The 19,427-nt window shown below is 38.0% G+C and overlaps 2 protein-coding genes across 2 annotated transcripts in view; both read left to right on the top strand.

The window, feature by feature from the left end:
• The window catches only part of Igl (IQ calmodulin-binding domain containing protein igloo), a 139,844-nt gene extending 122,414 nt beyond the window's left edge, over positions 1 to 17,430 (top strand). Inside the window, exon 4 of the mRNA XM_076894072.1 lies at positions 16,800 to 17,430. Within this exon, the coding sequence (XP_076750187.1) occupies positions 16,800 to 16,952 (153 nt within the window). The 3' untranslated portion in view covers positions 16,953 to 17,430. The remainder of the gene's footprint in view (positions 1 to 16,799) is intronic.
• LOC143423257 (uncharacterized) overlaps positions 1 to 19,427 on the top strand; it is a 325,047-nt gene that overhangs the window by 152,259 nt on the left and 153,361 nt on the right. The gene's annotated exons all lie outside the window — the stretch shown is intronic.

Genomic DNA, 19,427 nt, shown 5'->3' with positions numbered 1-19,427 from the left:
CGAGATATACGGGACACTCGTCGTGGACGCGGTTCCTCCAGTTCCGAGGGGCGGCGAATTTCCTGTTCGACGAGGCCCGCAGATTCGCGGCATAAATCGCGCGTTCAGCGATTGCTGGTAGCGGTCAGAAGGGGCGAAGGAAAAGGTGGAAGAAGGTGGAGGAACGGGAAGGATGCCGTGCGTGGCGGGCCGACCGCGAATCGATAGGGTGGGTTAGGTTGGCCGAGGGTAGGAAGAACGCTCCCTTAGGTGGAAACCTTTTAAAATAATTGGCCGCCGACGAATAAGTGCAATTGCCCGGGGTATTCGATCATAAGCGATTGCTGCAAGGTCGATGAACATTTAAAGGTCGCGGCCACTTTTTATCTTGTTAGAGGGAGTTCGCCAAGGGGGATAATTGGTTAAGTATTTGAGAGCTTGAATAGCAGTCTTTTTTATCGAGCAATACATATTTAGCGGCATTTGGGAGGGAATAGTTGTAATTTGCGTCTACTTGTGCAATGCCCTTTTTAATAGTGAGCGCCATTTTCTTTTTCTTTGTCTTTATTTAACTCTGGCCGTCCCTGTTCGACAATTAATTGTAATTATAAACGTAGAACAGTTTCTATAAATTATTTATGAATTCTTTCTGTTATCGCTTCGTCAAAGTGGAATGTTACTCTAATTTGTTTTAATTAAAGTATTTTATGTTTAATTACACAATTTTTATTCGTCATTTCCTCTGTCTACATTAATAAATTAATAAGTTCTGTTTGCGTTGACTGAATAATTTATACATCTTTACATAGCAATGTAAAGAATTTGGAGAATTATTTTTTTACAGTGAACGAATGGTTATGTAAAACTTTTGCAACGAGAAAATTAAAAAAACATTAAAAATGGAGTAAATAAGTATTAAATTATAATGAACGTAAGATGAGTATTTATTGATAAATTTACAATGAGAGTTTTATTTGGAAAGGATTTAATTATTGACCATTACTACTGATATTCAACCGAACTTCTAATCAATCGACAATGATTATGCATGCATACTTTCTAATATACTTATAGAGCTGTACTGTAGTTAATTCTTCGTCTTCGGTATTATAGGATCGCCAGAACCGATCGTAATTAACAGAAACCAATAAAACGCAAACATTAATGGCGCAGCAGTCGAAGAAACGAAGCAGTAAAGCGACAACGCTTGAAACGTTGACAAGTTTCGTTTAAACAATTTTATTATTAACAAGTTTAGTCTACTCTGTGAAGACCCTCAACTGAAACTCTTCTCTAAAAATTCATCTAAAAAGGCCCGAGTGAAAACTAAACTAAAGACTAAAGTAAAAACGCCCGTTGCTTCTACCCTTAACTAGCCTCTTCGCTCCTCTTTTCTTCCTTCCATCATGCACGCACGCTTTGCAACATTTGCACCGAAGCATTCCGAAATAAGGTAAAAGCAGCGACAGCCTTGGCGCGTTTCTAAGAGTTTCCACGGCGTGTCTGGTTTCTGTTGACCCACGCTCTTCTTTTTCACTGTACTTTGTACGACTGTGGTTCTTAAAACTACGTAATATTCTCGCAAAGCTTCCCCTTAAGACTGTGTTCGCTTAAAATATCGCAGTAATGCACGCTTTCGCGCTTGTCGAGCGATTGAGTTGCTTTCTCAGTAGTACAGGTCAATGATTAAAGCCTGCTGAAATGCATCTTTATTTTAAAATCAAGCTTTACATCTTGCGTAAAAATTTGATTAGCCTAAACTAAACTTAATGTAACGATTTTTGTGCTAATAAATTTTGTACTAATAAACTCGCAATGTATTCGATAAAGAAATCGAAATTCGAATGTCCTCGACTTCTTAGAAATCATTAAACGCACCGCACACATCTTGCTCCCTCATTAGTGTAAACTATAATCAACCGTCGATGCAGCATCGATTCTACGAAGTTCCCTAATGAGAGTATGGGCGCAGCAAATCTCCAACTTGTTTGCGATTACATCGCCCCCGCTGTATCAGCGTGTAAGACGATTACGTATTAATTGTCCCAGTTCTGTAATGGCGTTCGACGCAGTTACAGCCGCCTACTACCGTACAATTACTAATCGCATCAGATGCGGATTAAATCGCGCTACTTGCATCTGGACTACTGAATTTCCATGCGTCACTAGTTTGGCGTCTTAATTTACTCGAGACGTTGATATATGGGACAGGAGAAAGCACGGACTGTTTTCTTCTTCTAAACGACCGGTTGCGATGGATTTATTTAGCCATGTGGAGTCACGGAATTAATTGTCCTCGCGGGAGTTCGTTCAGAAAGTTCTAAATGCTTTCTTTAAATTTGTGGAAGTATTTGAAATTGAGCAATATGTAGTCTGTTGCTTTTTCTTTATTAAAGATTAATAATATGTTATTAAAATTAATACAGTATTGACTCTTGGAATTCATCCTTTTGCAAATCAAATTAATCCTTTTGCGTATCAGAGTCATCCTTCGATCTGCAGAAGGATGAATGTGATCTGTAAAAGGATGAATTTAAAGTGCCACTACACTACAATTTTTTACATCATTTCTTATATCACAGGCTTTCACGCGTTTATAATCTTAATTGTATTTAAAAGCAAGAAGGATATTCAAATATATTACTATTGTTGTATAATACAATGTTAGATTACATTTAATGCAATTAGTAATCCAGTTAACCGTTGGAGTAGGTAATTGTCAATTGATTTAACGATTAAGTATATTACTTAATCGTCGATTGAATTAACGACTAAACCAATTATTTAATCGCCAAGTAGATTAACGATTAACTATTGAAATTTATGCCATAGTACACAGTTATTAAATACTCCCTTTAAATTCGAATATTTAACAAAAAAAAATCTGATGGATATCACTAACAAATTATTAATTCATATGAATTTTTGACAATAATTAAATTAGTTAATTGACAACTAGTTTCATCAATGGATTAAATCAGTCACAATTTTTAATGATTAACCTGTCTTCTAATCATTTAATCAATCGATCAATTATTCAATTAACATTACTATCCATGCAGGTAATCATAATACAATTATCGTTCGTTAAATTTTAATAATTTCAAGGTTATCGATGGTACAATAATTAGAAATGTAACGACACAATTATAAAGGTTCTGCAAATATCTCCGTGTAATCCTACCACCATGAAACCTGAAACATCAATACGAAATCGTTTCCGTGGATAACCTTCCAATCAGCCGGAAAATTAGCCATCTCAATTAACAATTCGATCTTTGCTTCAGACGGAATACGCGAAACGCTAAGATTCATCCTCCAGTTCGAACTATTTCTCAAACAATCTAAACTATTGCACCAAGAAGTTTATATACCCAAACAAATCTTTTCACAAAAATTAACTTTTTTGTTTCGTTCAAGTAAACGTTTTTTTAAATAAATTAAAAACACTCTGACCTTCTACATAATTCCTATATATTTAACAAACACGTGCAGTTCAAACACTTTCAATTTGTCACTCAATAACGACCAAGCGTTATAGAATGCCTGTAGTAGCAATTAACAAGTCCGTTGGCGCGCAGGAGCCATCGCGATTCATTAATTATACCGTCGACCTCTTATCGCGTTTTTATAATTAAACGAGACACGAGTTAGAAATAGCCTGCACCCAGCCAACACTCAGAAATATGAATCATTCAAAAAGCACTTGGAAATCAATTACAAATTGATATCCTCTATAACCAGTATTTGGGTTGACGATAAATACCAGTTAATGAGAAACATTAAATCAAACTTTATCTATGAGTCATAAAAATAACTGTCTTTATATACCTACAAATAAACCACTCAAAGACGCAATAAGTCACCCAGTTTCCTTTCCAGTGGAACAAATCGACTGATCCATCAAAAGGAAATATCATCGATCGACACCACTGTGCAATTATCAAAGGCTAAGATGTCGAAGCTCGTTCGCTCTTCAATAACCCATAGCAAACCCAGAGTAAGCCTCTATCGCGTCGCTATTCCACTCAAGGGAACGTCCAAGCGAAGATGTCGACGAGGAATCATGGTAATCCTCGTGGTACAGGTTGCTTTATAATTAATGCGTCAGGCTCGATGGATTCCGAGGCAGTGCCAATTGCTCGTGCTCGATTCGTTCGTTGGCGACCCAAACCGGCTATTGTTACCCTCTTTGGCATTGCGTTGATTCACCAACACGGATAATCGATTATCAATCGCGTCTGTGCACCCTTTCGGCTCGATTCGACTGTGACGTTGCACACAGTGGCACAGAATGGAAATACTTAATACATGCGGTGAATCCAAACTTTTTTTTCGTTTTCGAGGGTCAAGACAGAGATTTTTGGAAATTTTTCCCTCCTCCATGTCGCTAAACTCTTAGGCACGGCTGATGTGTGACGGATAATGCTGTTCTTTACACGAGTTCATTGGAATTAAGTGTTTGATGATTATATTATAATTTTTCTTAATGATATAATACACGCATTTTAATTGTAACAATTTACTTTAATAATTAATAATACAATTCAGTATGGTACGCCTTAAATCCGCGAAAGCCACTATAATGGTGCGTAGTGCTAAGAGGCTAAATCTAAGAGATAACGTTAAGGTTGAAAGGAAGGAACAGATCAGCTTTCGAACAGTTTTCCATGAGTTTACAAGTAACATTCACGTGCTACATACGTTCACGATTATATCAAGGCAATACTTTTGCTGTTGTCGTTAGACCACGATCTCTCGTTTCGCCATGTCACATTTTCAAAGGTTGATAACCAGAGTGCTCCATAGAAAATCTTTCAAAGGTGACGTTCGTTGCTGCCAAAGCGTTGAAGCGATTTACCTTTTCAAGAGAAAACTCGTCGTCTTCCAGATGTCTTCTACCCTAGACACAGATACGCTTTGGATGAAAAACTGTTTTCGAGGGTGAGAACAGTTTCCTGAACCGCGTCCTCAGATCCACCCCTAATGAAGCTAACTACAATGTCGACGAAACGTGGAGATAAAAATTCTTCAAGACACAGTTTGCACTTGAAATACTTTTTAATTTTCTGAATGTTTTTTAATTTCCAGTCTTAGTTGCAATTTCTTACACTTTATCGCTTTATCGACAGACAGGAATCTAAGACAAACTTCTTGAAGAGCAACGCTACCACGTCGCTCCATTAGAGACGCTTCGCGCGCATCCGCTATTGATGGGGACGTTGCGCGAGGATTTGTTAATTTCCGGTTGACTCTCGGGGTGTTTGAATATTTTGTGGGTGGACAGATTGATGGAACTAGGGGGATCTAGTTTCGGGGAAGGAAATCGTGGCCAATTGGCTAGTTTAGGTATTATCGATCCTTTTCAGCAGTTTGTGAGAAGCGTTACGTTCTTGGTGGATTGTATATAATGATAGGGGTAGTTTTATTATTAGAAATAAATGCACGATTGGTAAGAGAGTATGTTGTTGATGTTGTGGTCTTTTTTATCTTTTATGATAATACTTGTTCACAATTGAATAAGTAATTAAATATTGAATAAATTATTATATACTTATAAATGGAAATTTGAAGGTAATGATTTTATGCTGAACGTTTAATGTATAGTAGATCTTTCAAAAGTCTCACACTACTTTTATTAATGTATCGATTTATTACTATTATAACAGATATTTATAGGGAAAAAAAAGAAAGACTACAAATTGTGTTATTAGACTGTAATTCTGTCTGCTTAAAATTGTATGAGAAGAGTTACATGTTTCCAAATACGTGTTTGAAGAATCTTCAGCGTATCTGTTAAAAATTAGACTTCGTAGCTTCGTCCGTGCTCGAGAATCTAATTTGAAACTGAGCAAACGTAACTGGAAATTTGATCGATCCAACTTTAGAAACTGAGGCAAGTATTACGGCAATAGATGGATTTGGGATATTTATACGGGGGAAGTTTCTGAATGGCTTTAGGATAAAACCAGGTAACTTTCAGGATCTAATTTTAAACCGAGAAGTAACGATAACTTTTATTAATCGATGCTCGACGAATTTAAAAGGCATCGTACAATTTGATATATTAAAAATCTGGAGAAAGACGATTAAATAAATTTTTAACCATCCATGAATATTTATATAAACGCAACCACAAAATCAATAAACTTATTTACTTTATTCGACGACTTTATATCGGCGTGAGAACGTTCATAAAATCATAAAACAGAAATTTATGAACCTTTAAGCGTTCACCGACCAGCAATTACTTTATTTCACATTTTATTTACTCGTGGTATTTTGCGTTTGCTTCAGAACAACATAAACACTTCTTAAACCGCGGTACAGAGTATTTACAGCACACACCATTAATTATTTGCGAACAGTGTGTACCTTGAATAATGAACGCGTGTAGCCATGGGAACCGGCCCTCCCAGCTATTGTAAAGCAGTACATAATAATCTGGACGTCTGCCCGGTGTTTCAATTGCATAGCTATCTGTAGCATCTGTAATTATTCAAGATAATCTCGGGGTCCTATTGGTATCGCGATCTATGTATGCATTTAACTCCGACATTAACGGCTTTGCCATTCAGTAGCGAACGTTTCATGTCCAATTACAGTTTCGAAGCGAACTACAAAAGTTAAACTCGTTCTCTGCTATACTTTTACGTAAAACGTTTCTTCTATCTTTAGATGACACGGTTCCCGAGCGAAATAATGAAAATATTCATTTAACGGATATTATCTCTTTTCATTCGACGCACTTGAATCGCGAATTATTGGATATTCGAATTTTCTAGTATTACTGTATTAAATAATATCAATTGAAGAGCAATTTTTAATTCGTACATGGAATATTAAGTAAATTATGTTAACTTTTATATTTTCTTTCGTTGAGACGTTCGATGTTCGTTAAAGGCCCACGAATTCTTTTAAATAAATTTGATTGGCTCTGACGCATCAGTGGGACACTTGTTCAGATTAAAACGGAACGATTGGAACGAAAAACGGAAAAGAAATGATAATATCACGTTCTAAAAACTGTCTTGAAGGACTTACAGACTCGAACACCTGCGGCGTCTTGCTCGCCTTCTTTCCTAGACGCTGCATCGTGTCCTGGGAAATATAATTCTTTGCTGGAAAAAGTTTTCGCGTCCCTGAGGAATAAAATTTCCCCGTTTTCGAATAGTTGTCCTTTCGTTGGACCAATCTAACGTCCCGTTCTCCTCTCGCCGAGATGGCTCGATGAATTTTCAAGCAGAAACGATATTAACTTTGCGCCCGCTTAAAAAGGGTAGATCTCGAATAGGGCAGCAATAATATTGTTTGTAATTCCATGGAAATTCTGTACATACATCACGCTGTACCGCGCGGTTGGAATGTATAGAATAATTTGCATTCAAATTACTTTTCGAGAATTTGAATCTCGACGTAGCCGGTGCGACAAAGTAATTCCACATTTGTAACGTAGCCACACTTTGACACGGTATTTGTATCAATCTTAATTTGCAGCATTTGATAGCAATAAATGATAGCAATAACCTTCTAAACTGATCAAATGCTATATACAATTTTTTCTTTATATATACATATATACAGAATTAGGTATCGATAAGTAAATAATCACTATTCTGTTAATAATAAACGTTCATTGAAATAATTTCTGACTGCGAAATTGTTTTGCAATGTAACGAAGCAAATTGAGTATAACTTTGCTTTTAATTGACGAAGCAATTTGATATTGTACGAGAAAACGTATTGGAGGTATATTAAAGCGCAGAAACAATGAAGAGCGTCCCCATAAATTAGTTTACTAAGACGCGAACACATTTCGAAAGCGTAGAAAACGAGAGAAAGATCTCCCCGGCATTACAGCACATTAATAGCGTCACGAATTTCTCTTGGGAAGGGGAGCGTGAAAACGACAATGCTAATGGTTCCTTCAAGGAAAACCTCCTATTTTTCTTCGCGAGTGTTTCCACCGAAAACAATTTCCACGGGAGTAAAACAACCATTATCCGTAAAGACCGTGTCCAGAGGAAACCTGTACATAGAGAATGCCGCGAAATAAATGTCATAGCGTTCTTGTACAGGGTGAACGCAACACTTTTCTTCTATGAACAATTTCAAGATGAGGTAATCATTCTTAGAGAGTACTCGGAGAAAATTATTCCTCTCTTCGCAATTCTGTACGAGCAATCGTAAATTAATTTTTCTACCGAATTCTGAGGGACTCAAGTAAATAATTATTATCGCGAGATATGTATAATATTAAAAAGAAAATAATTCCACGAATAATTTTCATATTTTGCAGTTTACTTGGCTATAATTTTTTTTTATATAACGATCTATGTATTTTTAGTGTCTTCATAAAATTGTAAATGTGTCGGTATATAAGTAACAAAATACTCTATTGCAAAAATTATAAAATTAATTATCAATAAATATTCAATACTTGTTATATCGAGTACTAAAAAAAATGAATCCTGAACAAAATAACAAGCTGTATCATTTTCTTCAATAAATGGAGGCCACCAACGTTCTCCATTTACCCCTTTAACTATATTACACAGTCGCGAGGGGTCCAAACTACACAGAAACTTGCACAGAGCGCGTATCCTGGCCGAGTCGTAACTATTCACAGGCTGCATTTATAAATAAATCATCGTTTCAGCCCCCGAAGGCTCGTAAAACAAGTTTCTTTCGCGGGCCACGGACAGAATGCAAATGTGGCGGCGGACGCGTCCGAGGAGGTTCGTTCGCATGCTCGTTGAAGTTCGAAACGCAAATATTGCAGACCATACAGGGGAACAATAATTATCCAGTGACGTACAGTGGGTACGAGAGCGCATAATTTCCAACCGGTTGCACGGCCACCATTGCGTCCACACCGTGGAACGTGTAGCGTTGCGGGGTGGTTGCGGCCCTCTGTGTCCTTTATCGGTTTTTCGAACGCGATCGCGGCAAAGTTATGGCTGCCGCGTCGTTGAAAGAACGAGATATCGAGGGATGGTCCTTTGAAATTTATTTATTCTTTGTGCGAATGATGAATCGCGCGTTTCTTTCCGATGCAATACTGGCGGAAATCGGTTCGCAGGGGTAGGTTCGCGATTTGTCACGTTGCTATCTTTTTGTGCTTTTGATATATAGTTTGCTGGGGCGATGTTGATACGCGCGTTCAAATGGTATGCAAAAATAAGAATATCGCGTGCATGTTTCGTGGAATGTTGCGATTTATTCGGATAAATGTCTTGCGTTGCGAGTGAAAGATTGTGCGAATATTTTTTATTTTTTTTTTCTGCAACATTTAAACGGCGAATAAAAAATTAGCAGTTTGTATATAACGAAAAACAGGAAGAATCGAGCGATATGTAAAATTTGTTTCGCACATATGTGCTTTTTCTATTAGCTTCCATGAATTTTTCGATTAAAATCGGTGCCAGTGGGTTTTCATGTAAATTGGTGTTAACGAATTTCCAGCTTGTTTACGTTTAAAAGCATTTTCAGCGGAGTTCCATACGTTTCGAACTCTACTCTCTCCTCAAAGCGTGTTATTTAATAGAGTAATATACATTATTTATAACTAAGCAATTACGTGCAGAATTTATTTAACACGTTTCAAACTTTATTTTTTTTTTTAGAATATTGCTAAAATTTTCAAGAAAAATAGACTTCTTATTCTGAAATGTTTATAGCGTTTGGAATATGCTCGCATAAATAGGGGTACGTTTATTCAGGCTCTATAAACAGGAGATCTCATCTTCGAACGATTGTCATCAACCATAAAAACGTCCGTACCTCGATGGCCTCTTCGCACAGATTGTCAATAGCGAGGCGAGGACGTCGTCGTTGAATCTCGCGTTCTTCCACGTCTCGAATACTTATTAAGAAACTCCTGCATCGTCTGCAGCGATAGAAAATAAATTACAATGCATTAGAGTGCATGGTAAATAAATGTGCTAAACATTAATTAAGATTTAAGATGTTTGGGTTCGACAGATTTCATTGACAGACCTCTAGTCGCTCTACGATAATGATAGATCATTCGACTGGTTTGAAAATTCGACAAAATTAAACGTCGCTTCGACTTACGGACGTTTCACGCCGAAGATAAATGATTTTTCAGGTAAAAACGTTCAGAGCTGAAATTACGTCCACGGATTCAGAGCTTTGTACGACGCGTGAAAGAAAAATAGCAGGTTGGAATTTTTGTAAAAAGTGGACGTGTACCACGGGTGAAGTATAAGGGTTGCGGAGTATGGAAACAAATTTGCGTGGAAGTTGAAAAACTGTATAATGCGTTGTGAAATATTTTGTAACAGTCTTTTCACACCACCTTTTTCTACGCGTCTCAATAATCGTTAACATACGCATATATATCGCCACCTTGAATTTTTACATAAATTAGAATCACAGTGCTTTGAATTGAAAGATTTTATGCAAAATTTATATAGAATTTTAGAAACTAGATTGCATAAAATTAATGAAATTGTAAATGATAAAGAATATTTAAATGTCGTTAACAAATGTCGTTAAAAAAAACCCTTCTACTAAAATTGTTCGAAAAATTAAGGAACTCTCCAATTAATAGAAAGATTTTTAAATTATTCATAAATTTCAAATTTTATTACGAGTGTAAAAGCTTAACAAATATATTACATTTATCTTCTCACCTTTCATTCACACGTTGGTTTATTTAATTCGTCCTATCAACTAAAAATTCTTCCCTGCTATAAAATACTACAGGAAACAGTAACTGCTGCGATAAGTCTTCCCAGGTGTTTCAAACACTTTCCCTACATAAGTCGTTTTATAGCCAGTAAAAAAGTCGTTTCAAGAAGCCCTGCTTCCAACTATAATGACGTGTAAATCAATAATTTCTTCTCACCAATGCGTTAGGACTACGTGTAACAAGTTTTCTAATCGATACAAAATATTTAAAACTACTATAAAAAGTGAACATTCCGAAGTTACTTAAAAAACCAAACACGCGATTCCTTTTCTCCATAAAGTTAACCAAACATCCATTATAAACATGGCGACGCAGGATTCCATCGTTTCCAAACCACCAACAGTCCTTATCCTGACTAATAAACTTAAAAAACCTCTTATCAACCACATCTATCTCAAATTCAAAGGCAAAATATTTTTTCACAAACGAAAATAGTATTTTTTAATAATACAAATGCGAAACACACCAGTAGTCCAACATTCTCAATTATATTAATCGAATAACCGAACTTTCGCCCCAGAACGGTCGTCTTCAAAATGGCGACGAGTTAGCAAGAGACCTCGAAAGTTAATCCGCGTTAACTTTCCGCGATCTGAATTCTGTAGGCTCTGGAGAACCACATCTATCTCAAATTCAAAGGCAAAATATTTTTTCACAAACGAAAATAGTATTTTTTAATAATACAAATGCGAAACACACCAGTAGTCCAACATTCTCAATTATATTAATCGAATAACCGAACTTTCGCCCCTGAACGGTGGTCTCCAAAATGGCGACGAGTTAGCAAGAGAGACCAGAAGTTAATCCGCGTTAACTTTCCGCGATCGGTACGCCAATACGGAAGCAGAATTCCGAAGGCTGTCGAGGACGATGGACTTGTTAGCCGGAAGGGTTGAACTTCCGTTTAATTGGTAATCAAAGGGTCGTACGAGCTAAGACGAGCCGGGGAATAAAGTTTGACGCCTGCCCGTGGGCGATTTCCCAGCCAATGGAAAATTATTAGGCCCTAACAGACATTGTTCCCGTGACGCGGTGGGCGCTTCCATCGACTCGACTAATTAATCGCAGCCTCGTGAATAATTGATCCCGATAAATCGCTTTCAACTACCGATAAATTGCGGCGCGCCTAACCCGGACTACCCCGCCATTTAATTTTCAACGCTCCGTCTAGTTTTTATCGACGCTGCCCACGGTTTTTGTTTCAATTTAGCGTGGTTATCCTTCTCTGTTCCACGCAATGCGATGGATGCTTGTTGAATAAAAAAATTCCACTTTAAGAGAAAGGATAAAAATTCTAAAATAGAAAGATATTTGGAACGGAATTTTGTCGAACCTCCAGTTTATTTAAACAATGTTCTTCGACCAAATTTTTTAAGAAATTAAAACATATTGGAATTGTGTATTGTTTTCTCAGGTATAAGTGAATCTAAAGATAATTAAATTGTCGAATAAAAGCCACATTTCTCTTCGCGTGGAAAGAAATATATTATGGTTGATTAGTAGTCTTTTAATTGAATAGCATAGAGGCTAAAGCTATTATTTACTTCAATAATAGCTTTAAATAGATTGCTTTATAATGTGAGAATGATACAATATTGGGTTGACAAAAGATTTTTCCTATTTTTCAAGGAAATTCTTGAAGGTCTTCTCATTTTGTTCTAGGAAGAACTCGTCTGGGTGAGTTCTAAGTTATCGAATTTGTTTCTGCAATACTTGCACATAATTTACTGAACCAAAATTAGCGTACTTTATTAACCACGACACTCTTCACTGCGTCTGCACAATTATTTCGAAGATACGTTTTGGCGGAGGCACAAGAAATAATTTTTGTTTAGAGTAACCAAATGAAACGTTCTTGATAAAGTCATTAATCTATTTACTTATATAACGCAATGAAAACGCAATATATAGCCGAAAAGATCATTGGCCAACAAATAATATTACAATTATAAACGAAAGTAACAAAATTTACGAAACATACACCTTAGAATTATAGAAATAAATATTAATAAAATAAATCTGGCAAATTCCAGGTCTACATAAATCTATGTACACTTTTATATAGAAATAATCGATAAGGCCACGAATAAAAAAAGAAAACCCTTAAAACACCACAAATTTCATCATCCCCTGAAACTCTTCGCCAGTAGAATCGAGACAACTTTTTTGTGGCAGTCAATTCCGCGACCAAGCAGTTCTCACATGGAGGCAATTAAAGTCGGTTAATTAACGGCAGCGTTTTTTCAGAAGCGGTATCATCGATTCGGTGTCCGCGTCCGTATAAAAAAAAACCAAGCACGGCATTTAATCGAGCGTGATCGATACACCTACGGCAGCTGAAACAACGAGGCGCGCTACCCTCGACGCGCATCCATCGTTCTCCATTTCTCCCGCGACTCGACGCGTCGACCTCGACCAATCGAACGGCCGTGGGATTAATTAAACGGAACTGCACCGAAATTGCACTTTATTTGCCAGGGGGGAGGGAGCGGTTGCGACCTCGAGAAACCACAGGCCATTAAACGAAGTTGGCGAGCGTTCGAGATTCAAAAAAACGCGAAGTGCCATCTCAGCGGTCCTCGTCGGCTGAAAGCTCGCAGGCTTCGCGAAGACTTTAAACTTTAAAGCCTGCCTTCGCGTTTTTCACCGTTGCGCATCGGGATCATCGCTCTTCGTCACTTTTCCTTGGGATGCGTTGCGTCACTGCGCTTAAACAATTCACGGAAAGTCGCGTTAAGTAGATTGCTTCAGGTTTTCAGCACAGTTGTCTAGTAGAGATCCTGTGAGACTGTTCGAGGTATTCGAAGTCGCATCTGTTATGGCTGGACTACGCATGCTTTTTTGCCATCGCTCATTTTTGTAAGAAATTATATAAGAGAAGCGAAACAGTCGATGGTAATTTGATTTCTTATGAAAAATGTGTTCTGTACGTACTATTTAATAATAGCACACGTATTATTTAATAATTGGGTATTAGAAGCTTTTCCCAATGTTTTTATTAAATTTCTGAATAATATATATTCACAAAAACGTATACAAATATTAATAAATGTATCTACATCATTTTTCAAAAAAACAGTTAAGTTGTAACTCATGATTCCTTCGAATACGATACTATACAACAAAATCTAAAGACGAAGGTATCCTCAACAGAGAAAAAACTAAAACTTTAATTAACCGCAAGATGTGACATTATAAAAAATAAAGTCCATCTATATTCATCATCTACAAATCCACTAGTCATTCAGCTCTCAAAACTGGTTACAATAAAGCAAATTCTTCTAATCGCTTCAACCTCACTGAGGAAACTGGTATTTGCTACCGCCTCGTGTCCACGATTGCCCAGACTGATTACAAAATACCTAAATCCCTCCGCTCTAAAGACCAAGGGCGAATTGAAACGAGAAAAGACGGCTGAGAAAAGTAACGTCATCAATCACGGTGCATTACTCATAATTAAACCCGTTATCAGCGACGATCCCGTCCATCGAAACTATCGAACCGGCTGACGACTCACCCGGTTGACGAATAACACTCGAGCACGAAGGTCCGCGTAGCCTGTCTCGCTTCGAGCGAGAAGTACGGAAGGCCACGAGAAACCCTCGCAGACGGACGCCTCGTGTGTCCGCGAGTAAAATGGAAAGGACGGCGAGGGCGAGGGCGGACGGTTTAACGCCGGGTCGAGGCGGCAGGAGGGTGGCTCGAATGCAAATACGTCCGCGCGTAATTGCAATCTACATGTTTATAAACCTCTTTTGCATGTCCCACGCCGGCACCTTCTTCCAAGACTGGTCTCCGCACCCACGTCGCGACGTGACGCCCGCTCAGGTTCGTTACGATCGAGCCTAAAGTTAGAGGGCGCCTACGATCACTGAGTGCGCGATCACGGACATTGGCTGTGAATTGAGGAATTATGAGAATAGAGCAGGAATTTTTCTATATTTTCGCCTTTTTCTTAATTAACCAGTTAAGTGCGTTCGACGTGTATACTCATCGAACCAATAAGAACATTATTTGGTAATATATTACCTTTATATACATAGCTTGAAATTTTGTAAACTATTTTCTTATTTTTCTTGTTTATTCTTGCTATCTTCAATTTTTCTTGATTATGTATTTTATTATTTTTTGACAATTTTCAAGCTTTTAGCAAGAATAGCGTATTCAGAAACGAATTGTTAGTTTTTTTGGCAAATAAAAATATAATCCTTCCTCGTCTTTCGTAAAATGTATAATAGTACCATTTGCCATTTTGCGTTCGACGTGTATACACGTCGCTGCTTGTTTTTAATTCCGCACCCTGTGGTAATCTTTTGTAACTAAATACCACAGTTAACTGGTTAAAATTACATCAGCTTTAATTTTTCTTGAGATTTTCTACGCGATTATTTTTAATACAGCCATATGAATGCGCGTTATGGGAGTTCTTGTAATCCATAGATTTATAATCCAACATACAAGAGAATAAAATGTGATAGTAAATCTAATTTCAAATCTAATTCACATCATTTCACATTTGAACTTTAACACGTTACGTGCGAATTTAATATACCTCTATATCGTACAGGAATCCTCTTCGTAGAGAAAATTACAATTTTCCAGGTGAAAAAGTATACAAATTTTGTTCTCGCTTATATTGAAAGTGAAACTCTCATTTAAAACCCATCCGCCACCGCGGGGGTCTGTCCATTCACGAAATCCTGTTTAAAGGCGGCTCAGAAAGAGGATTTCTTTGCCAGTGAACGTTTAGCGCACCCTAGCGGTAAAAGAGGTGCCTACTATGTCGTAAAATGAGTTTGCTAAATGGACGCGGCTTTTGAAAAATCTGATGCCAAAATAAGCGGCACGTGGGACTTCAGTAGTACGACCTACGATGTGTCTGACGGTGGGCCGCCAGATTTCTAACGAAATTATAATTACTATCATATTTAACGAAACACATGCATAAAATTTACGTTGTTCTGTTCAATTTCTCTTTCCTTTTCAACTGAGTAAATTAATTACACGTTGAAATTAAAATACTGGGACGCCTACACTTTACTCTTGCATAAAGTTTGGTAAACAGCTAAAAAGAACTGTAATGTTTCTAATAAATAGCCAAAGAGAAAGGACAGTCAGAAATATTAAATTGCAATAACAGAAATGAAATATTACAATTACTTTTCTTTCTAAAATAAATTTTGTAATAAATTTAACTCCATATACATTTATATTCGAAAAGATGCGATTGCAATAGTATATTTTAAGTTATTTAAATTTCAGTTTGTCTTAGAAACGTAATAAATAAATTACTTGCCACTGTTAGCCATCACAAATTAACGAATCCATTATAATATTTATAATGTCGGTTTGTATGCTTTCTGTTACAAATATATGTTTTAGGTTTATTTGTAATGAAGCATACAATCTGTAGACATGATTTTGACGTTCATAATTGTTTTATAGATCACTGTGCAGTATCGAAGAGACGATCCTAAATTGTTTAAAACTTGTCAGAAACACTCGACCACTTTTAGTCCAGACACGTTCTTGAATGGTCACGTAATAGCAATTTGCAATTTATTAGAGGTCTGCACGTCGATGTTGAAATTGCCCATCTCGCTTAAAACTAGTTTGATAGACAATTTTAATTAATTTTATGAAGTTCAGCAATTTTAGTAAAACATAAGCTTTCACTGTAAACTACGAAAGACACGAGCAGCGCATTAAATTATAAAATTGCTCTATCATTTGCGAAAAATTTACTAGGGTGAAGGATATCTCATTTAATCCGAGTGATTAATTTATTTCTTATTACGCTAATGAAATGTCTACGCAAGATGTTTGATTAAGCGAAGTCGGTTTTCTTGAATCAAATATTTACTTAGTTCAAGAAAATTAAGATCTAGACTTCACCAAGCATTTATACGCGTATAATTAACTATTACTTTAAAAAAATGTGCAATTTCTTAATTTAAATCTATAATTTATTACTTTCAATGAACGTAAAAGCCTTTGACTAATAAAATGACGACTAATGATACATTGGGTTTCTATAAGAAACATTTATACGTTTAGAAAAATGGACATTCTTATATGCGAACGTTGCAATCCATTGTTTCAGGCGATGGACGCCGTGAACGAGCTCGAGGGTATCGATCTGACGGATCCCGATCTACACAAGGCGGCGACGAAAATCCAAGCGAGCTTCCGGGGTCACAAGGTCCGCCAGGAAGTGCTCTCGACTCCCGCGCAAAACGACGAGCCGAAGAAATAAAGTGGATCACGTTTGGGGTGCCGATCTATCGATATCGAGTCGTCAATAATATGTCCGTTAAAAAACCAAAAAAGAAACGAAAAAAGAGAACAAAAATAGGAGGAACGCTGATCGAACGATAGAAACAATAGCAGAAAATCGGGCTCCACCTTTACTTTTTTCCCCGTTCGTCGTCGAGTCCGCTTTGCACGATCGCATGCGAATCCTTTCACTGATCCCTCGAAATTTCATGGCATTTTTATTACCAGACCCTTGATCGCGATCCCTACGAATCGCGTGTTCCCCGTGATTTGTTCGAAACCGAGCTTAGGAGTTTGCGTATACCTCCGCACAGTGTAACATCTCTCGAATGACCTTCGAATTCGACTACGTACCGTTCGTCCCCCGTTTCGAAGGAATTAGATGCATGCGTTTTCGAAATTCGTCACATTTTTAAATCTCAGATTATTGCACGCGTCCATTTTAAAGGGATTAGACGTATGCGAAATGCGACGCGTGCGTCTACGAAATTCGTCAAATTTTTCAAATTTACAATTAGTACACGCGTCCATCTTAGGAGAATTAAATGCATGCGAGAATCTAATGCGTGTATTTTCAATTTCGTCAAATCTTCAAATTTACAATTAGTACACGCGTCCATCTTAGAAGAATTAAATGCATGCGAGAATCCAATGCGTGTATTTTCAACTTCGTCAAACTTTCAAATTTATAATTATTACAAACGTCTATTTCGAACGAACTAGATGTACGCAAAATGTGATACGTGCATTTTTAAAATCATAAGTTTCCAAATTTACGATTATTACATGCGTCAATTTTAAAAGAATTAGATGCATGCAAAATGCGAATGCATTTACAAAATTCGTCAGTTTACAAAATAGCAATTATTAAACGCGTCCATTTCAAATTGAAACGATTACTAATTAACAGAAGACACGAACGTCGACATTGACGTTATTAAATTACCGTGCGATGGACGCAGAATAAGAACGTCTCGTACGAGGCAAGCAAATTAGAGAATCGAAATAAAATCGAGTCTGAAAAGAAATCACGTTGCTTATTATAGCGCTCGAGAGACCACGTAATGCTACTCGCACACATATACGCCTTGCGTTCTAATGCTACTTAACGATTTGAATCGCGGTCGAGCATGAACGAGTAAGCGCGATTACCCGAGGAAGCCTGTTCTGGTCGAGAAAACGAACGCAAGGAAAACGAACGCGGGGGAATTAATTGACCGAAGAGTCCGGGCAGCCTTTTCATAAATTCCAAGGCGAAGCGCCGGGAGTGGATGCGTTTTCTTCACCGGAACCAATTACTCGGATCGATTTAATCATTCGACCGTACACTCGAAGCGAGTTTCCGCTTAACTCTTTCAGACGCTTAAGCCAAGCAGCATTTCAACGCTACATAGAGGTACAAAAATGAAATTACATCTCTCTCCTTAAATTTCCCTCCGGCTTAAATCGTTAACAACATCGCGAGCCACTTGATTTTTCGAACGCTTCAATTTTCGAGAGACATTCGACACTCTGGTAAACATCCCCTCGCAATTGTTGTAAAATGAAAAAAACAACGCTACGATATTGCCGCACCATTGTAACCACCGGATGAACGATCGAGCAAATTGATACGCGACCGCTGCGAGTATCCGCTAGAAAATTGGCGCGTCCTTTGTAAACGCGAAATCGATCGGGGATGAAACGAGAAAGAAGGACAGGCCACGGAAAGGATCGCTGCGATCGCGAGTATCGATACACGTGAAAGTAATTAAAGATTTCGCAGCGAGATTGCACAAACATGGATTCTACTCCACCCTTCAACGATCTCACCGTACGAACCCACCCGAGACTCGACGACTCGGCCATTCGTATCGAGCGTACTTTTTAACCGTACACGCGAATTCGCGAAGCGAGCCTGCGGGAAGGTAACGCGACGAGTAATTAAAAAGCACGGAGCGAGCACGCGACACACGAGGAACCGCGATTCCATCCGGCGACGGGGGCGGTTGGAGTCGCGCCACCCCCTCGCGCGAGCTTCGAAGCGTTGGGTGAATCGATTCACGGTGGAGATACCACGTAACAGTTGAAACCTTTGATAATCAATCGAAAGTTTAGCGTTTATTTCCCTATTGGAATGCGTACTACACTCGTAATACCTCACCCACGTCGACGAATCCGATCGCGAGCGGCGATCGTAAGGCCGATTCGGCTCGTCTGGTTTTATTGTAACGCTTCAACGCGAGTCACGCGGAACGAGGGGAGAAACGTGCGTGCGTGCGTGTACGAAGGGCTACGATTATCAGAGAGAATCGATGGGAGGATCGTTGGTCGAGGGAAAAGGAAATTGTGTCCCGCGGGAAGGCGCATGCCTGAGCAAACAACATGTTTAATCGATAAACGTGTCGTCGAACTGCAACTTTTGCCTGCGCCCCATCCCGGAGTTGCAATTTGTTTTTCGACGGCCGTGTGCGGA

The sequence above is a fragment of the Xylocopa sonorina genome, chromosome 4 (genome assembly GCF_050948175.1).
Source record: "Xylocopa sonorina isolate GNS202 chromosome 4, iyXylSono1_principal, whole genome shotgun sequence".
NCBI lineage: Eukaryota > Metazoa > Arthropoda > Insecta > Hymenoptera > Apidae > Xylocopa > Xylocopa sonorina.
Note: the sequence above shows the minus strand (reverse complement) of the source record. Positions and strands in the feature narration are given on the sequence as shown.